General features: G+C 39.0%; 6 protein-coding genes across 6 annotated transcripts; 3 read left to right on the top strand and 3 right to left on the bottom strand.

Moving 5' to 3' along the window:
• Positions 1–216: 216 nt before the first annotated feature.
• CLUP02_07280 (uncharacterized protein) lies at positions 217–363 on the bottom strand (the record flags this gene model as incomplete). Its single annotated transcript, XM_049286275.1, has 1 exon — positions 217–363. The coding sequence occupies one exon, from the start codon at positions 361–363 to the stop codon at positions 217–219; it is 147 nt and encodes a 48-aa protein (XP_049143418.1).
• A 2,603-nt stretch (positions 364–2,966) lies between these two features.
• Positions 2,967–3,401, top strand: CLUP02_07281 (uncharacterized protein; the record flags this gene model as incomplete). The annotated part of the gene is made up of 1 exon (XM_049286276.1): positions 2,967–3,401. The coding sequence occupies one exon, from the start codon at positions 2,967–2,969 to the stop codon at positions 3,399–3,401; it is 435 nt and encodes a 144-aa protein (XP_049143419.1).
• An 847-nt stretch (positions 3,402–4,248) lies between these two features.
• On the top strand, positions 4,249–4,707 carry CLUP02_07282 (uncharacterized protein; the record flags this gene model as incomplete). The annotated part of the gene is made up of 1 exon (XM_049286277.1): positions 4,249–4,707. One exon carries the CDS (start codon positions 4,249–4,251, stop codon positions 4,705–4,707), a length of 459 nt encoding a protein of 152 aa, XP_049143420.1.
• A 416-nt stretch (positions 4,708–5,123) lies between these two features.
• On the bottom strand, positions 5,124–5,496 carry CLUP02_07283 (uncharacterized protein; the record flags this gene model as incomplete). The annotated part of the gene is made up of 2 exons (XM_049286278.1): positions 5,124–5,327; positions 5,407–5,496. The coding sequence occupies 2 exons, from the start codon at positions 5,494–5,496 to the stop codon at positions 5,124–5,126; spliced, it is 294 nt and encodes a 97-aa protein (XP_049143421.1).
• Positions 5,497–10,707: 5,211 nt separating this feature from the next.
• On the top strand, positions 10,708–19,362 carry CLUP02_07284 (uncharacterized protein; the record flags this gene model as incomplete). The annotated part of the gene is made up of 2 exons (XM_049286279.1): positions 10,708–10,725; positions 19,291–19,362. The coding sequence occupies 2 exons, from the start codon at positions 10,708–10,710 to the stop codon at positions 19,360–19,362; spliced, it is 90 nt and encodes a 29-aa protein (XP_049143422.1).
• Positions 19,363–19,424: 62 nt separating this feature from the next.
• CLUP02_07285 (uncharacterized protein) lies at positions 19,425–22,860 on the bottom strand (the record flags this gene model as incomplete). Its single annotated transcript, XM_049286280.1, has 5 exons — positions 19,425–20,440; positions 20,513–20,532; positions 20,599–20,721; positions 20,810–21,077; positions 21,135–22,860. The coding sequence occupies 5 exons, from the start codon at positions 22,858–22,860 to the stop codon at positions 19,425–19,427; spliced, it is 3,153 nt and encodes a 1,050-aa protein (XP_049143423.1).
• Between the last annotated feature and the right edge of the window lie 313 nt (positions 22,861–23,173).

A 23,173-nucleotide genomic window follows, 5' to 3' on the forward strand; every position in this document is an offset into this window, starting at 1 on the left:
AAATAGGATAATATTATATTTATTATAATACTTAATAAACTTAATAGTATAGTAAGATTTATACCTATTTATAAGTAATAGTCTCTTAGCTCCCCTAGTTCGACCTTTTATATATATATTAAAGTACTTAATCTAATTTAGAGTTATTATATTATTTATATAGTTAGTAAATAAGACTCCTATAATAATATTAAATTCGAGCTCTTTAATATTATATTACTTAACTATATAAATAAAGCTACTAAGGATTAAAAAGGCTAGTATATAATCTTTAGTAATAGAAATAGCTTTTATAATAATAATAAACTCTTTATTAGTTAAAAAGGTAAAGTAATAGGCCCTTCTTTTTTTTATAATAATCATACTAAATTTCTTAACCCCTATTTAGAATCTAATCTCGTTTATATTCTATATATTAAAAAGCTAAATCCTTTACTTATTAACGACCTCTTTTAACTTAAAAAAGTAAGAGTTAATAATATTCTTATTTTTAAATTTACGCTACTTAGCGTTTAATACTTTCTTTTTAATTAAAAAATAATTATACTTTTTAATAAATTAACTAGCTTATTAAGAGTTAATAGTTAGAAAAAGAGGTAGGTCCTTAATATTATTAATATTTATTAAGTCCTATAACTTAATAAATAGGTAATTAGTAGCGCTAATAACTAGCTTATACTTTATAAGTAGGTTAATTCGGTTTAAATAGTTAATATAATTATAAATCGCCTTTTTTTAGTCCTAAATAAGCTTATAGTTATAGCTAGTATGCCTTTTTAACGAGTATTTATTAAAAATTCTCTAACTAAGCTTTTAATATAAAATAGAGTATTACTAAGCCGCCGCTATAATTAATAACTCTAGGTCTTTATAAATAGTTATAATAGCTACTTATATACGCTCCTTTTTAGTAATATTAAATCTAAGTATTATAATAGAAAGTAGTAGAAGTAGTAATATATAGAGATAAATCGTAATAATTATGCCTATATAGCTAACGTGGCCGTTTAGCTGAAAAGCACCCACTTTAGTGGGTGATGAGTCCCGAATGCCTAAAAAAGTGGGGGCGGGCACGAGTACAAGATAATTCTTGGTCCGGGCAAATAGCAAGTCTCGGCCGACCGCCTAGCCGGGCATGTTGCGTTGACAAATTCACGACCCTTGATCCCAGACACAAAAAAAGCTTAACTGACACCAAGCGGGCGTGGTCTAAGTGGCGGGGTTACAGGCGGGGACTACGGGGATTTCAAGGACTCAAACGAGGAGCTAAGAAGTGTTTAAAATGATTGGGGCACTGGCATTGGACGAGGCTAATAGATTGACAGGGGGGTAACAAATCAGACTCCTTCATGGCATCAGCGACGCGTACGTGGAAGCTGGAACTCTGCCTTGCTTTACGGGAGTCAAATGACAGCAAAGCATGAGACGCATATCTGGCAGAACTCTGAGCTCGATCTGGCAGGTCGACTCTTTGCTCAAGGACAAGCTGAGGGTGACGCCTGCTGAACAAAACATAGGCATGGTTCTAAGTGTTATGTTATGAGTTATGGAGAAAATCGAACGAGCACGCCTGAACAGCGTACTAAGTGGGCAAGGTGAATCTCGGACTCGTGAACCGACAGCGAATAGCGTGTGGTTCCGAGCTTTACTACGAAATAAGCATACAATTAGAGCACATTCGGCAGCACCTCAGTGCTACCCGCCGACAGGGCAGATCAAACGCCGAAGTCATCGTGTAGCAAAGCGTGGTCGCGTCGGCAATCGGTTGGGGAATCGCCCATTGGGCTCCAAGCCGGAAGCGCACTTCGATGATCGACGGCTTCCCGTCTCTACCACCCCGTCGGGATCGTCGGTAGGCCCTCGCTATCGTTAACTATCCACGGAAAGTTACGATCGAACCGGAGACCGCGTGGGATGCCCGCCAACCAACATGTCACGCATCGACCTCTTCCAGACCGCTGACGATCACCCGTTAAGCTCTGGGCTATGCAAGTTATGTCGGCAAAAGAGACCCTGTGAAGACTAGCGTGGTGTTTCTAGAAATGTCGGCCACCTGCCGCGTACGACTACTAGGTGCTCCGAGCGAAGGGAATCAACGTTTCGCCCACTACGCCGAAGTTTCCGCCTCGTTTACCCTAACCCCATCCTGTCCCCCCCACCCCCTAGAGAACGTGTGCTGCGCGTAGCCCGTTGGTATGTGCCAGCCCTACCTGCCAAGCCTTATCCAGTTTCGTTTCCATCTGTCGGCAGGAGTCATGCACGGTCGTCGACCGGCATCCTGCCTGAGTCGCGAGCCTCCATGTTGCAGTCGTCACCCCACAACTAACTGTGTTGGTCTATAATCTGGCTGTGCCCAGAGAAAAAAAGCTTAACCCCTCGCCCACGGGCTTTCGCTTTCTGGCTAGCCATGAGCAACTCCAAGGGCTTCATCCGAACTTGCTACTGGCACAATGGCAACTCACGAACGACAACGGTCCGAGCGAGGCGTGATGTTGTATGCACCCGAGCGTGCCGTCGGCCTGCCCAACGCCCAGTTCCCTCAAGGCATACCGGAGATGGAAACTTTCGTGGTCGCGCTCGTAGCTCGCAACAAGTGGAGAAAAATGGTTACCGCCGATGGCATGCGGCCGAATTGTGATGGTGTCACCTACCTCACCATGCCGAAGCTTGTCGGCCAAGGCCATTCGATATGCATGATAGCGTCGAACGTACTCTGCCTAGTCAAAAGACTAAACGGGGAGATTTTGATGTGTCGGTCTCGGCATCAGTGGTTTTGACTCTAAGAACAGAAGAACTACATAAGGAGAGTGTATTTCCACTTTCATCGACAATTTCCGATCAGCAGCCTCATCGAACAAGCTCATCTCACCCAAGACCACCTCACCTGGAAACATCTCCATAACATAACTAATCAAATCCTCCTACACTTCGCCTCGAGCATCTCGGCTTATTATAACTCCAAGAAAATGGTTGCCATCAAGAACCTCCTCATCGCCACCCTCATCTCCGGCGTTATCGCAACACCACTGTTGAGTGGTCGCAACGTCCCAGACATTGAAGTCGATTCTGTCGCTTCCATCGAGACCCGAGCTGAAGCCGCCAAAAATGTGAACACTGCTGCCACATATGGCAACGGCGGATCATTCGGAAACGGCGGAGCATACAAGAACGGAAACAACGGTGGTGGCTTCAACTCTAGCGGTGGTTTCAACTCTGGTGGTGGCTCTAGCTCTGGTAATGGCGGCGGTAACTGCGACTACTCCGAGAAGAACAGGCTCGACCAGGAGATTCGCAACAGGGAGCGCATGAAGGACCGCCTCGATGACGAGATCCAGAGACGCCAGAATATGAAGGACCAGCTTGACCAGGAGATTCGTCGCAAGCAGAATGGCGGGTGGTAATTGGCGCTACGGGAATTTTGGAAAATACCAGGCATTTTGCTAGGTGGTGGCGTTGAGGATTAGGAGTTTCAGAGAGCGAATTGGTTTCTATTCATGGGGCAGTCGATTAAACATGGTGGCTTGAAGGATTTCCTACTGGAGCCAGGCCTTACAGGCAGACTAGGACCGTAGGCATAATGAAAATCTTGAAATAGTATGATCCACATAACGTTGCAAACTTCGTCCTATTAGCTTTGGATTAAATTGATTTTGAGATGCTGCCTTCAGCTGCTATCCCGTCACGCCTGACTCGAACATTGGCGCCAAATCAGCTCCTACTAAGCGTGGCCCGCCACCACTTAATCTATTCAAAATGCAAATATCCATGGGCAAACGCGTGACTCTGCATGTAGTTCCTTCAAGTCAAAATCCCTTAAGAGATTATCTTCGGCCCTTGCGGTGGGTGGTTGAAGGTATCCGGTTCTTCAGAGGTGGCCAGTGGCGGGTTTAGTTCAACAACCTCAGGCGAAAGACAAATTGGGGAAATATTATAAACCAAGCCTCTATTGATAACAGATTCTCGTAAGGACATATTGAGAAGGAACCGAATGTAAGTGAAGCTATTAAGCATACATAAGAAGTCATCCGAAGACAAGTATGTTCCGTGTACTTGCTAAGACTTAAGAGCATGTTTTGAGTGTTGATCTTCACTGCGGCTACTTCTCGATATTAAGTATGGCTTGTTACTGGTCTGAATGGTTGACAAGCTTCTCACGAGGATCGGAAACACTCGCCAGGCTTTGGGCCTTGTATCCTTGTTGCCACTTCAAGCTAACGGCAATTACGCGAGATGGCGAAAAGATTTCTTATGAAAGCCTTAGCCCGCATCAACGGGCAAAGTGCCCCAACAACCATAGCCCAGGAAGAGAAGATTGTCAAGAAGAGCTCATTGCAGCCGCAGCTGCTCACGACGGTGATTCATATGGCCGAAGAGATGGTCTTGGCGGAATTCAACGGGCCTGTCCCCGTGGCGCGGATCAATCACTTTGCCATCTTTGACCTGTGTGTCAAGGTCCCCAAGAACTTTGGCAAGATCATTGACGAGGGTGATTTGAAGGATGTAGTGGAGTTTATTCCGCCCGTTGAGCTCCACGTGATTCGTGGAATGTCCATGGTTGACTCTGTGCTTGACATCATTGTTGAATATTTCAAGACTTACCGCAAGAGAAAGAAGCTATCGGAACTTAAATGGCTGGTGCATGCAAGGAAGGCATTCGACGTTGTAGATAGGGACGCAACTATGTCGCAATTCTTGTGGAAAGTTTGATTGGGACTTTCTTCTCCATCATCGAACGCCATTGGGGGATCCAACAGTCATGAATAAGATGCAGGTGGCAAAGGGAAATAGCAAACGTTACGATTCTTGCAGAAAGCCCAATTTATACTGGCCTTTTCTGTGACTGAGCATCATTAACGTCTTGAGAAACTTTCCAGCCATAGAGAAGAGTTATAAGGCGGAGGGAGCGAATGGTAATTATGATCCAGCAGGTTCGAGGCCTAGACTTTTGAGGGGCCTTACACACACCTAAAAGACACAGGTAGTAAATGGAATCGAAAGTCGTCGCAGACTCGCAGCACTGTTGAATGTGCTTTTTACGTTGCTTTCGTAATCCAAATATCAAATCTTATTCGTACAAGCCCAATCGTAATAAAACATCATGGTGCCTTATTATGCAATGAACCCTACTCCTTCTTACTTGCAGCACCCTCCGTCTTCATCCCCTCACACCCAAACGCCTTGCCGGCAATCTCCTCAGCCTTGCCGTATCCCTGCGTTGATGCATCGCGTTGCTCGCCAGCAGCCTTCATCGTCGACGCGGCGTGCGCCTTATCTTGCTCTCCAGACGAGGTCCAGGCGTGCGAGCCCGTAACGCTGCCAATTGCGGCCTGATTCCATTCTGTAAGTACTCCTACTCGCCTAGTCGTTGCGGAAGAAATTTAATGCGTTGCATATCTGTGAACTTACCTCAGCGGCGCCTTTAATGTACTCGGCATGGCCAGCGATAAGGCCGGGTTGTTGGGTGTTAGTGTTGGTGTTGGTGTTTTGGGAAGACATTGTGTGGAAATACGTTTGTTTCTTTCCTTTTGAGTTATGGGGAAAATTTAAGAAACTAAATGGCCAGTACAATCAAGACGAGTATGTAGATAAAAGTAGATAAAGTCTTTCTTATATACATTGACCTTTGAAGCAATAGGATTAGACTAGTTAGGGATTGACTATAGTCGAGCGACACCCAAAAGATAACGTCAAGACACACATCGACGTCATTCATTAACAGCCACATCACATAATTCCCTTCCTACCCCGAAACGCAAGACTATCGCAAAAACAACCACCGCTACTCTAAACCTTTCCTACGGCTACGGATATAGTAAAAGAATAGATCGCCTTTTCGGCAGTACGTTATAAAAAATACCTGGATTAAATAGTAGAGTCGAATGTTATCGCTAAAATTACTTATATTTCGGCATAAAGTACTATAAAAATAATTTAAAGTTAAGAGAAATTAATTAATAAGTAGATTATTAATAGTAGGTCTTAATAATACCCTACGAGCCTTAAGAATAACTTACGTTAAGTATATACCTTAGCGAGGAAATAAGTAAGATAAAAAGCAAAGTTTTTATATTCGGAGTATTTAATAAAATAGGTATATACGTTTTTAGTTACGATGCTACGCTCCCGTCGGTCTCTTTACTTACTATAGGGCTATTTTACGTAATTTACGTTAGCCCGAAATACTTAAAGAACGTAAAAAATAAGAGGCCGACCTAGGCTTTAGTACCTCTCCTCGGACCTCCTATCCCCCGTTCTAAGCTCTCCTTCGATTCCTCTTAGCTTTTATAATTACTTAGTATAATTACGAAATAAGTTAGTACGCAAGGTATTAAAATAGTTCTATTACTTAAAAATAAATTAAAAATAAAGTAGATAGTATTAAAAAATACGAGGAGTCCCTTAAATAAGAGCGCTAGGGTAAGTATTATAAAAATAGCCCCGCTAACTAATAGCTTCCGCCTTACTTTAATCCCTCCTAAAAAGAATACGTATTAGCAAGAGCATTTCTTTTTATTATTATAATTATTCCTTAAGGGATAGATATTACGAAGAATCGCGGCGGCTATTAAATAGAGTTAAATAAATTTAATTTATTATTATTAGATTAGAAGTCTAATTCGACCGCGGTATATAGCTAACTGCGCAGGGGCTAATTAGGGGCCCTATTTATAATTATCATAGCTAGCCTAACCTATAGTTAGAACCTCCTTTTTATACCTACTACGTAGATATTTATATAGTTTAATTAATCTCTTCGTTAACTACGGTTCGAACTAACTAACCTATAATAGGGATACTAATACTAATTAATAATTAAACTCTACTATCGTAGATTAGTAAAGTATCTTGCTATATAAAAGAGACGACTTTTTAATACTGCATAAAATAGGAGATTCGTACTAATTAACCTTATAGAAGTAAACAAAAAAAGAGGCGATTCTCGAATACTATACGGAATTAAGTAATTATAGCCCTTTATTATTTATAAGAGGTCGACGTTTATTATATTAAACTACGTTAATTAACGGAACTGCTTAAGTAACTAGCTTTTTATTATCGCCCCGAGTAACTTTTTTACTAAACGACTTTTCTACGGCCGGCCCGCGATTAGAAATTAACTAAAGAAGCTATTTAGAGATTATAAAGAGCACGAGGCTTAGGAAGCTAGAAATATACGGGATAGCGGAAATCGGTAACTAATAAAGATCCCGAGACTAATTACTATATCTTCTTACGGTAATATAAACGTCTACTGCTATTATTATTAAAAAAAACTACTAAAACCTACCCTTTTTTATTAAACGAAAAGGAGGATCTTAGTAAGTATAATAGCTAGCGATTTAAAAAGGTAGTAATAATTATTAAAAATAATAAAAATAAGAGTAATAGCGAGACGGCGAGAGGAAGCGAGAATTTCTTAGACCTTAATAAATTCGTTAAGTAGTAAAAGCACGGATTTACTACGACCCGCGCGCGGATTAAATATATTCTTATTAAAATTAAATACGTTAGCGACTACTAATATAAATATAAGCTAGAGCACGACCCTTAACGAGTTAAAATAAAAAAAAAGAGGACAAAACCCGATCCTAGATAGAATCCTAATCCCTTATAAATAAGTAAATATTAACCCGGATTATTAGGGGACGTAGATATATGGAAATCGTAAATTAGCCTAATAGCGAGTAAATTAACGCGGTATTAATCTATTTAACTAAGGTTTATAAGAAAAAGGGGCTATAGGGGTAACCCCTATTTTATAAAATCGTAAACGACCTTAGCTACTAGTTAGACAAATAGTTTACGAACGCAAGCTTAAGAATTGCAAAAGTAGTTAATAAATTCCTCTATAAGTAAGGGGTATTACTAGCGTAATTATAATCGCGAGAGCTATATAAAATACTAATAATAATAATTATAAAAAAGGAATTCGTACTATAGAACTAAGTATAGGTCGATAGAGCGTATAATCGTTTTAACGAATTTAGAAAAAGGGTAAACGACTTAGATTTCCTCTCTATAATTACTAACGGAAATCTGTTATTATAAAAGGATATACTGGGGTAAAATATAGTACTAGAAATATAATAATTAATAATTCCGCCTATTTCGATCTATAACTCGTTACTACTACTAATACGAAATTCGGCGCCGATCGGCTAATAAAAAAGGAGGTAGATAACTTAAAGTTATTAATAGTACGTAGCGACGTAGGGTTTGCATATAGATATTAAAAATCTAGTAACGAATACGAGGTAATTTATAGACCTTAAAAAGATCTTCCTAAAAGAGAAATTATACTCTGGGGGGAAGTATAAGGTCTTATAAGAAACCCTAACGATATTTTACGATTACTACGAAAAAGTCAGAATTAGGGAATACTAATACTATTCGGTAATTAATATTATACTCGTAGGCAAAGCCTCTAATTATTACTACGAAGCGGTACGTAATTTCGATCGAAACGACTTTTTTAGTATAATTAACGTAATCTAAAGCCGCTTCGAGACCTATAATAAGAACCTAGAGCTCTTATCTAAGCTATGAGTAATTTCTTTCGTATTTATAGCTAGGATAATAGCGGGTAAATCGCGAGTAAAGATCCTCGAAGAGCTTATCGATCGAATTAATAAGTTAGCGAAAACCTAGCTAAATAAGGGGATAAACGAGCGGAAAGTCGGATATTTTTATATTATAGTCTAGCGTATATTAGAAATAAAGATTACCCTATACTAAGTACCCGAAGACTATAAGACGCTCTATTCGAGGCTAAGATCTAGCTTTAATATTAAAATAAGAATACTATACTAAACCTATCTCTAAGTATACGACGGCCTTTATTAATAATATTAGGTCGATCGAACGTATAATAAGAAAGAAAAAGAGGCTAAATACGGTAATCGTTAGTAAGGAGGCCCAGATTCGTTAAATAGGTAGAGATTTAACTTACGAGCAGGGTAATAGAAAAAGTAATACTATATTTATAAAAAGGATAGATATTAGTTAAGTAATTACTCTAAGGAAGAGCGTACTAAATTATATAAATAGTATAAAAAGTCGAGGGTAGTAAATAGTAAAACTAGCCCTCGTTAGTTTAATTAATTCCTTATTATATATAAGGGTAGATCTAGGGGTATAGAACCTAGCGATAGTAGCTAAAATAGTAGCCTAAAGCATATACCCCCTATAAGAGATTTAGAAAATAAGGAAGATCTTACCCCCTATACTAACGAATTAGATTACGACGAAATCGAAGATATTAACTACTCTTTTTTCGCCCCGTTAGCTTCTAGAGGATATATAAGGCTAAACGAATAGAGAGTAGTAGAAGCTCTTAATAAATAAGCTTTTATTTATAAATAGTAAGGGAAGGTCCTTTAGATAATAGATATAGAGGCGGCTAAAAGGGCGAATCTAATAGGGCCGAAGCCTATTTTTTTAACGATTAAGGAGAAGACGCTATTTCTCTTAATATTTAAAAAAAAGGAATATAGTACTAAGTAAATCTAGGGGTAGCTAGAGGGGTCCTTTTTATACTACTTAGATCCTTCGAATACTAAGCTCGTATAAGCATTTTATATAAGCAAAAGGTACGGCCTAGACAATTTCTATAGGATTATCTTAAATATTAGGGTATTATAATAGTTAACTAGAGGAAAAGGGCAATTCTAAGCGTTATAAAAGATCGCACTAGTAATGCTTAATACGTTAATAGCGGGTATTACGAGGATTAGTTTCGGCCTAAGTAAGGAAATCGTCGCCCTAGGTATAGTAAAAGTAGAGATATACTTCGGAACGATAACTTTTTATATTTTACCCGTTAATACCCTATTTCTCTTATATTTAAAAGATATAGATTAACTAGGTATTATATTCGATAATACGAGGAATAGAATCTCTAGCGGTAAGTACTTTAAGATAGTCGAACGACGATAGGGGTATGCGTTTATAAAGCTTACTAACGACACGAAGTTAATTAATTACTTAACGGAAAGTAAGCTTAGAAAATTATATTAGAGATTCGGGTACCCGTTAGTTACGAGGCTATATAATTTTTTAAAGTAATTAAGTAATAATAATATCGAAATAGGGGTACTAGAGTAGTTAACGAAAGTATATTATTAATACTAAATAAATACGTAGAGCCTATATAGATTTAAGTTTAAATTGCGTAATAAGCTTAACTTTAACTAAGAAATAGTCGTCGATATCTTTTACTTAAACAGTCGGCTAGTACTATATATAATTGACGTATTTATATCTTTCTAAGTAGGGTAATTCCTCCGGGATTTATAAGTAAAGATAGTATGGGTAGCCTTACGAAAAAGCTAGATCGATATATATTAAGGACCGCTAGATAGTATTAGAACCGACGCTAGTACTAGCTTTAAGTTAATAGAATTTAAGAATAATACGACGGCTTATAGTATATAGCTAAAAGTCGTACTCGTTAAAGCGTATTATAGTATTAAAAAAGTAAAAAGGGCACACTAGTAGTTAAAAAGGGCGTTTAGAATTATTAAAAAGGAAAATCCGGATTTTACTAACGACGAATACCTCTAGATAGTACTTAAATACTATAATAATACTATGGGGCCTAACGGACTTATACTAACGCTATTAGTATTTAGAGTATATTTAAGAACGACTTTAGCCTCGCTACTATTACTAAGCGTAAGCTAACGAGCCTAAGTAGTTAAAAAAGTAATGCGAGTACTGCGCGAGGTAAGTATAAAAAGGTAAGTTAATAAAGTAATTACTACGCGCAATGGCCTAATATAAGGGATAATCTAAATATACCGCTAAATTTAGATATACGAGTATAGCACGAAATTACTTAATAATAAGCTAGGCTATATAAGTTAATTTCCGTTAACGAGCGCTCTTATATAATCGCAAGAGATCGCGACTAGCTACTTAAAATATTAATTATAATAATTAGACCGTACTATATAAATCCTAACGAGGTAATTTCTAACTTATAAAAAGAAGAAGAGCTAAGGGAAACTACTTAACCCGCGGCAGAAGTATAGAAAATTATCCTCAACGAAATCGTCGTAATAATACTAATAAACGACGAGGAAGAGGATATTACTAAAAAAGTACTAATACTACCAGCAAGACGTCATAGAAAACTACGACGGTAAGCCCTAACGTAGTAATTTATTACTAATAACGAAGTAATTAATACCTTTTATATAGTAAAAGAAAAAGCCGATTTCGAGCTAGCGGTTAAACTATATAAAGAAGGCGTAATTATAACTACTAAAAAGCCGTATAAGGGATTAGATCTTATTAAAGTAGACACTTTTCGCGATCGAGGGGTCTATCGATTTATCCTATACGACCTAGAAAAATATATAAACCTCCGTATATTTAAATTACGAATAGTTTATAAAATTAAAGAGAAAGGAATACCCTAGCCGTACGAGAAGTCTAAATACGTAATTTAGGGGTACGGTAACGTTAAAAAGGCGACGCTGCTTATATAATCGCCTATTATATAGCGCTATAGCTAACGATTAATAATAGTACTAATAGTATTGCTACGGAAAAAGGGATACGAGATTTAGAGCTGTGATATTACCTAGGCCTATACTTAATTAGCCACAGGGCTTATAAAGAGAATCCTAGCCTATTTACTAAAAAAAATAGCTAGTAAGTATTTAGAAAGTACGATTATTAAAGTGCTTAAGCTACTATATAGGCTCGTAAAATCGGGTACTTATTAGTAGGCTACTTACTACGATTTTTATATTAATTAACTATTAATAGTTACCTCTACGTACGACCCGTGCTTACTAGTCGCGGAGTACGAAAGTAACTAATTTAGGATAGTCGGAATATAGACCGACGATATATTAGGCCTATCCGATATTAATTTTATAAAGAAGGAGGATAAGGAGCTTTAGAAAGCGGGCTTTATAATAAAGCTAAAAGGGGTCTTTATAATAAATACCCCCCTAATATTTAATAATAGGATTTTTATAATTAAAAAGGAAACCGTCGTTTTTTAATAAAAAGGGTAGGGCGAGAAAATTAACCTTATTAATCTAAATATAACTAACGTTAAGAAGTAATATAAAGCTAAGCTCGCGCGAGGGGTATATATTATAAGTATTTATTAACCCGAGGCGACTTTTAACTATATTAGGGTAGCGCAAGCTATAGATCTAACTAAACGAGACGTCGAGGTACTTAATAAGTAGCTTAAGTAGTAGTAAACGAATCTTAATCGAGGTCTCGTTTATTACCTAATCAACCTTGCGATAAGTAAGCTCTACGTCTTCGTTAATAAGTTATTTACGAATAATAACGACCTTACTTCGTAATTAGGGTATATTATTATCCTAGCTAATAAGAGTATAAGCGAGAGCGAATTTACTATATATAGCAATATAATCTATTACTCATTAATTAAAAATAAGTAAATAACGAGAAGTATATTAGCGTTAGAGGTTTATAGTATAGTTAACGGCGTTAACCTTTCCTATACGATTTTAACGACGCTAAGAAAGATTACCGATCGAATTAGCCTTTTACTTATTCTAACGGTTATTTATATAGATTCTTACTCGCTATACGAATACCTTATTAAATTAGGAACGACGAAGGAAAAGAGGCTTATAATCGATATTATAGCCCTTAGGTAATCGTACGAAAGGCGCGAGATACTTAAGATCCGTTAAATTAATAATAAAAATAACCTCGTAGACGCTTTTATAAAAGTAGTACTAAATAAGGGATTAGAGTAATTTATAAGTAGTAGAAAAGTTACCGTACGAATAGAGGGATAGGTTATACGAAAAGAGTAAAGAAAAGGGGGAAAAGGAGACGACCTAGTAGACGGGCCCGAGGTCGAATTATACCTCTAACTATAGCGGTTAAATCGATAAAAAAAAGAGAAAGTTAGTATCGGATTAGAAGTTTAATTCGACTGCGGTATATAGCCGACTGCGCAGGGGCTAATTAGGGGGCCCTATTTACGATTATTATAGCTAGCCTAACCTACGGTTAGAACCTCCTTTTTATACTTATATAGATATTTATATAGTTTAATTAATCTCTTCGTTAACTACGGTTCGAACTAACTACCCTATAATAGGGATACTAATACTATATATTACCTACTAGTAGGTACTAGATTTTGCGAGACCGTATAGTAGCTATACGACGTATAGAATAGTGCCCTTAGGGTATAAATAACGGATCCGAGCTAGTAATTAGGTAAAAACCTTGCGGTAAAGAGGTTAGCTCGATTATATATATACTTAGGTAATATCTCGTAACTAAACGACGTAGCCTTCCCGGATTAGGGTCGGGGCTAGGGTAAGGATTAGATATTAATTAGTTTTTTAGATTATTAGCGACTACGTAAGGATCTCTTTCTTTCCCTCGTTATTATACCCTTATATAACTAGGTAAGACTTTTTAATAGGGTTAAGTCCTAGGTTCTTAATCTCGTTGACGAATCGAGACTTAAATATCTTTATATCCCTATATTTAGGGCTAAGTTAGACGAATTTAATTACCCCTCTCTTTACTAGTCCTAAAAGCTCCTTACTAATAGATTTTATAAAAGGTGCTCCTAGGGTAGTAATAATGCCCTTATTACGGAGCTTAGTAACTAGCTTAAAATTTGCCTCTTTTTTAAATATAAAGTAGGTCGTAGTTATAGAAATATTACTACGGCCGCGCTATATTAATATTCTTTTAGTCCTCTTATTCTATAATAAAAGGTCGTTATTAATTATAATAACGATCTTATTAAGGACTTTATTTATAGCGGCGCTACTATTAGTTAGCTAGTTAACTATAGGGATTAGTAAGTAGTTAACGTGCTCTATTATTATAGCCGGCGGCTCGGGGTCGACCTCCTCTAAGTACTAGGGTTTAACTATAGTGGCCCGGAAGCTTATTAGGCCGTGAGGTAATTTTATTACGTAAGTAGTACTATTTATTAAGACGAGTTTAAATAGGCCTTTCTATCCCTTGCCTTTTTACTAGACTTTAACGTCTAACTATAGTAGTAGATTAATAGTATAGGAGATATTTAGTCCGTTTCGAGTAGCTAGTACCTCGTTTACTTACTTACTAGTATAAAGTCTACGGACTTCCCTTATTACTTTTTTAACTACTTCTATACGTTAAGTAATATCTAGCGACGGTAGAGATTCGTTAAAAGTGCGCAGAAAAGCTCTAAAAATAAGGAGTATAAGAACGAGGCTATTTAGGCTAACTATATTATTAACTACCTTAATTACGGCCTAAAGTATGGCCTCCGCGCTTATTAATAAGCACTTATTTTAAATAATATCGTATACCCTTTTAAGTACCGCGTAGTATTTCTTAGCCTTATTAATACTATTATAAGCTTCGATAGGTACTTCTTTAACCTTAATAAATATGGATTTAGTAAAGGATTTGAACTCTGCGGCGCTAAAGTTCTTATTAATATTTATAATAATCTAGTCCGGCGGACTAAGGTAGACGTCGATTTAATATAGCCAAAGAGCCTCCTATATATACTTCGTAGTTATATCTATAAAGAACCTTACTACTTAGAAAGAAGTAGTAGTATTAACGACGTAAAGTACTAGTTAGTTAGTGCCCTTATAATCTATTAGGTATATTACGTTAATTACGACTTTATAATTAAAATCGTAATTATTTCGTAGGGTGAATTTGAATCGGCTAGGGGTAGTAGCGTTAAGTTAGTATTATTAGCAAATCTTTATAAGCTTCTCGAGGGCTACGATCTCTATATCGTTACTAAACTACTAAAGTAGCTTTAGGAAACGAGGAACTAAAAGGTAGCTAAAGTGCCGATATAGGCGGCGTAATTCGCCCTCCGTTAAGTAGTTAGTAATAGCTTTCTTATTATCGAGGAGTAAAAGCTAAGGGTGTCCCTATTTATAAATAATAAGTACTATAATATCTCCCTTAACTAGTAAGTTATTAATATTATTAAAGTATACTCCTAGCTTATTTATATCCCTTAGGTAGTATAAGAAAGGAGTATTAGTTAGTAAGACGTAAAAAGTAATATTACCGAATGGGGTACTAATAACCGTAGATCTTAATAACCTTATAGGTTCGCTATTATTAAATCGAATGCCTACCTCGCTAGCTCTAGAGGTATTAAGAATAACTTTAGGTCGTTACTATTATAATACGAAGAGTTAAGAGTAGCCCGTAGTTAAGAATTCCGTAGTGCTAGTATTAGGTATAATACTTTAAAAGTCCCTTAACGAGTACCTCTTGTCTAACGAGAAAGAGGTCGCTAGTTTTATAAGTTTAGTTAACTCGTTAATAGAGGTAGTATTAGTAAGGCTATGCTCTATTATTTAAGTAGCGAGGATATTTATAAGGGTTCTACTACTAATAATAGTCGTAAAGTATACTATTAAGATCTAGACTTCGTCCTCGTAGTTATCCTTATAATTAAAGTCGAGGCTATTAAAGTATTAAATTATAATATTATTATCGTCGTCGTTAGTAAGGGCGGTTCCCTTATAAAAGGCGAGGAACTATAAGTATAAGCTCGGTATAGATCTCTTATTTCTTTCCTTACTATTTTTATACTTCTTATATACCTAACGTCGCTCTTCCTCTAAGTGCTTAGTTAACTAATAGCCGGTCTTATAATAGACGAAATACTTTTTATTAATAATACCGCGGCCGCGTTAATTCCGCTTATTAAATCGGGTCTCTTTACTAGAGCTATTATAAGTGTGGTCGGTTTAGTAAGTAGCGGGGACCTCTTCGTTATAAGTACTATCTTAGAGATACTACTACTTACTACGGTCGCGCTCTCTCTCTATAATATTAATCGAAGTACTAAGCTAGTAGTAGATATTAGTAAATATAAGTGCCGAGTTAAGTATAGTAAGTCTATATTTTAATATACTACTTACGTAGTAAAGGAGTTAGTTACTTATATTAAAAATAGATCCCTAAGTAGTTAGTACCTCGTAGAGGATTATAATGCGGTTAATTAGTACTTATAGAATCTATTAGTTCGACTTACCTAGGTTCTTACGAATTATAAAGTATTAGTAAAGGTTATAGAGCTTAGCGAGGTAGTTCTAATAGCTCATAAGCGGCTCGAAGTATTCTTAGGTCCTCTAGTATATTATATTAAAACTAAGCGGGTTAGAGGTATTACTAAGTTAGTTAAAGTAGAAGGTTAACGCCCTTCCCTTAAGTATATTTAGGAAAGTATTAGAATAGTATCGTCCGCTAATTCCCGCCCGTTAGTATAGTACTTTAAAGATCCGAAGCTTCTTATTAAAAATATCGTACTTCTTATTATTATATTTATTCTTATCGTCGTAGAGCTTAGTAAGGTTAATTAATTAGCGGGTATTAAGTATAATATCGTCTTTAGTTTTTATATCAAAGTATAGTATCTAACGGAGTAGATTTCGCTATTAGGTAATAATAACTTTATTCTCTAGTTCTTCCTCCTCTTTTTTTTAAAGAGGCGGTAGGTCGGTCGGTCGATAGCGAGGCTAAGGTCGGAATTTTAATTACTAAGATTGAGCGAGTTAGGGTTATAAGGATTCCCTTACTATCTCTCTAACTTATTAGATAAGATTATTAATATTTATTAGCTATGGGAGTAGTAAGTAGAGGAAATAAGGATCGTAGTATAATATATTAAAGTATTTAGTACGGCTATAATAAGCTACGATCTCCTTAGAAGTCTAAGTAGGGAAGTATTAGGTATTAAGGGCGCTAGCGATCTTTTTTACTATTTAATTACGATCTTTAATTATTAGATTAATACCGTTATTTATAAAGAAGTCTCTTAGCTTCTTAAGAATCGTACTTTTTACTCTTAAGAAGTCCCCTACTTCCTAGCTTTAGAAATCGGTCTTAAAGTCCTTTTATAGCTCCTCGCCCATTAGGCCGTCTCGATAGTAGTATCCTATTATATAGAGGATAAAGGTATTAAGCTTTCTATTGTTCGTAAGGGCGGGTATAATATTAAATAAGCCCTATTAAGTTAGGTTAACATAGTCTTATTAGCGAATTAGAATTAGGCATAGTTCTATAATTTAAGAGTATAAGTAGGCCGGAGGTAATATTAACTAATCGTTAGACCCTTCTTACTTATTACTAGGGCCGGCAGTTATTATAGTATATTTACGAGGTAAGTTATATAGTAAAAGATTACTATAGGATATAATCGTCGTATTATAATTATAGTATAACGTTAGTTAAGTTAGAAAGAGTAGTAGGTCGGTCGTAGCGATCGTTTTAATAATAGTAAGCGGGCTACTATTACTAATTAAAAAATTCTGTTCTTTTAACGAGGTATATAAACAGAAGGTTACTAAGGTCGGCGGAAGGTTATAAAAAGGGAAGAAAGGCCTTTTATAACCGTACTTCTAATAATAAATAGAGGATTCTATCGGCTACTAATTAGCAATTCTTTTTAGCACTTCTCGTACCTTATTTTATTAGTCTGGTCTCGGAGCTTTCGTTAGTTTAGAAAGAGATAGATTTATTAGTAATATAAAATAGATCCTTATTACTAATACTATCGAGATCTTTTCTTTTCTTTAGTATCTCGGAATACTTCGCTATTAGCAAGAGATTTGCTATTAACGTACTTATAATTCCGAAGGTCTTATTATTACTAAGCGCTAGTACGCTAGCGATCGTTAAATTAATCTCTCGGTAGTTAATCTCCTCTTACTTATTACTAATTTAAAATAGCGCTTAGCTATAATATATTTAAAATAGATTCCTTTATAAGCGGTTCGATTAGAGGGAAGTTAGTAGTAGCGATAAGGCTAGCGGAGATAATATTAATAGTAGAGGCGAGGTTAATAGTAATAGTAAAGTAGTTAATCTTTTTATAGTAGTAGTTTTAGTAAAAGAGATCGTACGTAATAGAGCGCGCTCTTGACGGCCCATAACTAGTTAATTAGTTGTTAGCTAGCGGTAGTAGAGGAGAGCTAAGGTAGTATAGACTAGGCCGCTTATTGTTAGTTAGATAGATAGAACTAAGTTAATAAGTTAGAATAGCTAGCGAGGTAGGTTAAGGCTATCTTTTCTATAGTTATATCCTTACTAACCTACGGTAGAAATATATATATAATTTAACTACTAATTAGTATTAGTATATACGTAGGTAAGTTAGACCTTTTAGGTCGCGACTAAGTTAATAAGTTAGTATAGGTCTATTGCGTATATATAGGAGGGGAAGATCGTAAGTAGAGCCCGCGGTCCCTTAGTAAGTATAGGTAAGTAGAAGGGTCCGTCTACACGGGCCCAGACTGCCTACCTACCACCCCTACCTAACTACCTAATAGGGCCCCTTTTCTACCTCGTAATCTAATAAAGAGAATAGATCGCCTTTTCGGTAGTACGTTATAAAGAATACCCGGATTAGATAGTAAAGTCGAATATTATCGCTAAAATTACTTATATTTCGGTATAAAGTACTATAAGAGTAATTTAAAATTAAGAGAAATTAATTAATAAGTAGATTATTAATAATAGGTCTTAGTAATACCCTACGAGCCTTAAGAGTAACTTACGTTAAGTATATACTTTAATAAGGAAATAAATAAAATAAAAAGCAAAGTTTTTATATTTAGAGTATTTAATAAAATAGGTATATACGTCTTTAGTCACGACGCTACGCTCCTATTAGTCTTTTTACTTATTATAGGGCTATTTTATATAATTTACGTTAGCTCGAGACGCTTAGAAAACGTAGAAAGTAGGAGGCCGACCTAGGCTTTAGCACCTCTCCTCGGACCTCCCGTCCCCCGTTCTAAGCTCTCTTTTAATTCCTCCCGGCTTTTATAATTACTTAGTATAGTTACGAAATAAGTTAGTACGTAAAGTACTAAGATAGTTCTGTTACTTAAGAATAAATTAAAAGTAAGGTAGATAGTATTAAAAAATACGAGGAGTCCCTTAAGTAAGAGCGCTAAGGTAGGTATTATAAAAGCGGCCCCGCTAACTAATAGCTTCTATTTTATTTTAATCCCTCTTAAAGAGAATACGTATTAATAAGAGCATTTTTTTTTATTACTATAGTTATTCCTTAAGGGATAGATATTACGAAGAATCGCGGCGGCTATTAAACGGAGTTAAATAAATTTAATTTATTATGCCCTAATACCTAACTACGAACTTCTTGAAGCCTACTGCGTCTCTGTGGACGTTAGTCTTACCTCTATCCCGAATAAGTCATGCTATCGCTCAAGCCAAACTCCATCCTATAACGTGAACCGTGTCTGATAAATATCCCTCTCTCATACTCAGGCAGCTGGGGCAGATGGCCCAGGGCCAGGCGGCCTAGGGGCACTGTTGGATCCCGCCGGAGCAGCACCATAATCTCTGTGATACTCCTCCAACCATGCATCAATCTTTGCAATAAGAGCATCGATACCCTGTATCTAACGGTCAAAGCCCCTCATCATGTCATTGAGCGACCCACTCATCTTCATAATCGGCCTGCTCTGTTCTTGACCTGAAAGTTTTCTGAAGTCGTCCTCAATACGAGTCTGTTCAGCGACTGCGGTATGTCGATTCACCATCATAGTGGTCTTGATTCGGCGAATGACCGCGTATTCCAACGGGGTCTTGAAGCTTCCTTCGTCACCTCTGGCCTTCGTGTTGCCAAGGGCATTTGACAAGATCTCTGCCTCCATTCCCTGGCAGATGTCCATCAGGCCTTGAAAGCTGTAACGGCCCCTTGGACCGGGATTGGGGGGAGGCGGGTTGCCCACGTGAGAGGGATCGGCTATCTGAGGAATAGAGGGGCCGGGTTGAGTTGGAGGTGCGTTGCCACGACGAGTAGGAAGCGGCGGTAACACGGCAGGAGGATTCAACGCCCGGGCTTCGATGACGGGGCGAGGATTGACAGCGGAAGGGGTCCGGTCCACTGCGTTTATGAGGGGAGGATTCTGGTCCAGAGGAGCAAAAGCCCGGACTGGGGGGATGCCGGGATGATGGAAATGAACCGGAGGCGCAATGACTGAAGATGCCTGTGCCAATTGATCAAAGACTGGAGAGGCCTCAGATGGCGCGTTGTCGATTGCAGAAGCCTCGGCCGGAGGATTGTGGGGAGAGGAAGACAGGGGAACAACGTGAGGAGAGCTCTCAACCTTAACAGCCGGAGAGAACTCGATCGAAGGGAGTATAATGGGATTCTCCTGTTCCTGCCGGCATGTTAGCACCTCTTCCAAGATGTCTGCGACTCCGAGCTTCGGAAGTTGGGGGTGTTCAAACCTCTCTTGACTCAGCCATATTGAAACACGATGTTTTTTTGCGCGACTTGATGATTCAAATTGAGTCTGTGTTTTGCCGTTAGGATAGCTGAAAGAGCTGTTCCAAAGATGTTGGGAGTGGTGGAGGTGGTTTGACGAGATGAGGTTGGCAATCGCATGCAGTGAAGGATGTAAGCAAAACGCTGTTCAACGTGTGGCTTCTTTCCAACTTGAGAACCAATTTTCAACTACGTTCTTCCCTTTCCAAGCCCAACTGATGACAGCTTGACTCTTGCTTCACTCCTGCCCTGGAATGATAGATAGACCAATTGTCAGGAACCAGAATGACCAGGAAGGTTACTAAGGGAAGGAGCAAGGTGCTTGAGTTTCAGCGGGAGAAAAAACAACCAAGCTGGGCTCAACCATCGAGGCCGACAAAAGCTCAATCAATCCTTGCGAGCTTGCCATTGTCTGCATAAAATTCCTGGCAGCAACTGCTGCGCATAAGCTAGTCTGGGTCTACAATCATCGTGACGAAGGAAGCTCAGACAACATCATCATTGATTCTTCACATCAAGACTATCTCATCCATGCTCTGGCCATCCTGAACAGCCTCTCCTCTCATAATCCCATGCACGTAACACTCTCCAACTAGTCGATGCCTCCTGCCCTCAACTTTCCTCAGAAGGTATGGAACATGGCACCCATCCAAAATGTGAATTTCGTCCCCCACCTTGCTTGTCTCCGACACTAGCCCCAAGTAACCCTTAGCAGTGAAGCACAGCCTGCGATTCCGCATAGCATGCATCATTGAGGTCCTTACATCCTGAAACGTTTTTCCTGCTGTGCGTGTCTTGAGATTAGCTAGCTCTAGCTTCCCCTTGCCTGCCGGCCGACTTTGTCGTGCAGAGTACGTCTGTCCTGGAAGCGACGGGGACAGCCCCGTGGATGCGTCGAGGAGAAGGGAGATAATCTCCTCATAGGCTATCGGCGCCTTCGCCATTTCGGTAGCATCTTTTCCGGCGACTAGTGTCTGCCAGAAGGCAGAGAAGACGGTTTCGTTGCCTGGATATTCTTGTAGCTCTGCGACAAAGGAGCACATGTCTTTCAAGTCTCCGTTGGCAGTGATTGGATCTTCGAGACTCAGCTCTGGATTCGTAAATACGGTACTGACTTTTGCGATGGCGTCAACCGAAACACCATGCAGTCGCAGTTCGTCCTTATTTTTGCGTTCCAAAGGTGGATGAACTCTGCCGATTTCGATCGTAAGATGGCCGCATGCCATGTACGGTGTTGTCGTGGTAGTAGAGTGTCCCAATGAGTGTGTTCGACGGGGATTTCTCCAGTCTGGTACCCACGATGGCAGATCGATAGACTCATGGTCTACGCAGGTAAGGACCACGCCGAGTCTCAAGCTGCCTTTGTTGTTATCCAGGTGACGTATCGTTATGTCGCGATAGAGATGAGTTACGGGAAATTCGTCTGCGTAGCTTGGTCTAATCGCAGACCTGTCCTGATCTTGACAGACACCAAGTAGACCATACACCTTGTCCCGATTGTCGTAACACTTGGCTTCTCTGGACTCTATCAATAAGTCGAACAGCGGCATGGCCGTACTGTGGTAGCTTGACTTCATGCTGCTGAGGTGCTGTACCGACTCACAAAGATCCCTCTGATGGTCAAGTGCGCGGCTCCCAGAATTGAACTTCTCCCCTAGCCATCTCGAGATGCCACAGGTCCAGAGATGTAGACAGGCCAATGACAAGACGTCCCACGTAGCCATATGATTGCCGCATACGACCCAAGAGTCAAAGGAGAGGATGACTTCCTGAATGATCCAAAGTCGCGTGAACCACGGGCGCGAGAGAAAGTCCCACAGGGCTTTCCAAACCTCCGAACTTTCTGAGGGGAGATTAAGCCCCTCGAATTCGTCCGGCCCAATAGTCTTCTCCGTAAACTGCAAGAGCAACCTAGCGTCTTCCAGCAACTTAATGGCGGAAGCAGAATTCGAAGTTGATTCACCCAACCAAATGACGGTGTTCATAGCATTCTGATAGATCCGCGACATCAAGGGTATCTGCTGTGCCTTCTCTTCGTTGTCGTCTTGGTTGATACAGATCTGGTCTATCCACATCACAACTGAGCGATCCTCTTGACGGAAAGCCCTCAAAGCAACCGCGAGAGACTTTGTGATATTCTTGACGTGACCTTCGCACTCGATTGCCTCATCGAACGCGTTCGGGCCCCATGTGTAGCTGAGCGCCGTGTACACTATCGGCGTGGCGGATCCATCGACAGCGAGAGCAAACCTTGCCTGGAGTTCGAGTGAGCAGTGACGAAGGCGGCCACGTAATCTGTCATCGCCGGTGCCTGGCAAGATCTCGAGCACGCGAATCTCGAAAGGATCGAGTATGGGACGGTACAGGGACGAAGATTGAGTTTGGCCTGGGGCTGTCTTGGTTGCACCCTTGGTAGATGCCCATGTCCGGACCAGTTCCTTGTCCTCACTATCGAGCTCGGGTTCATCAACTCCGGCAAGACTGAACTTCTTGTCGACATTGAAGTTGATCCAGTATTCAGACCTCAAGGATTGTTTGAAAAACTGCGTATCGTTGGCCGACATCTTGACGGTCCAAACGGGAGTTTCACTCGGCAAAATCAGGCTGCCAGATTCATGTAGAGGTAGGAAATGCAGCAGGTGTCAGCTTCGTGCACGAAATGATCTGGCGGGGATGGGGGGACTGTAAGCTGCAGCCTTTCCTTCGCTGTGAGTGGACAGCTAAGTCTTAGCATCGCTTGCCCCTGCGATCCAACGCCCATGCCATCTTAGGCAGACTTAGTCCAGGATGCCTAACATCACCAGATGACCACGACAATTGACGCAGGCTATGACTAGCACCATCGAAGTTGGGATAGGCATTTCATTTGACTCTAAT

Source organism: Colletotrichum lupini, chromosome 4 (genome assembly GCF_023278565.1).
Source record: "Colletotrichum lupini chromosome 4, complete sequence".
In the NCBI taxonomy this organism is placed as follows: Eukaryota; Fungi; Ascomycota; class Sordariomycetes; order Glomerellales; family Glomerellaceae; genus Colletotrichum; species Colletotrichum lupini.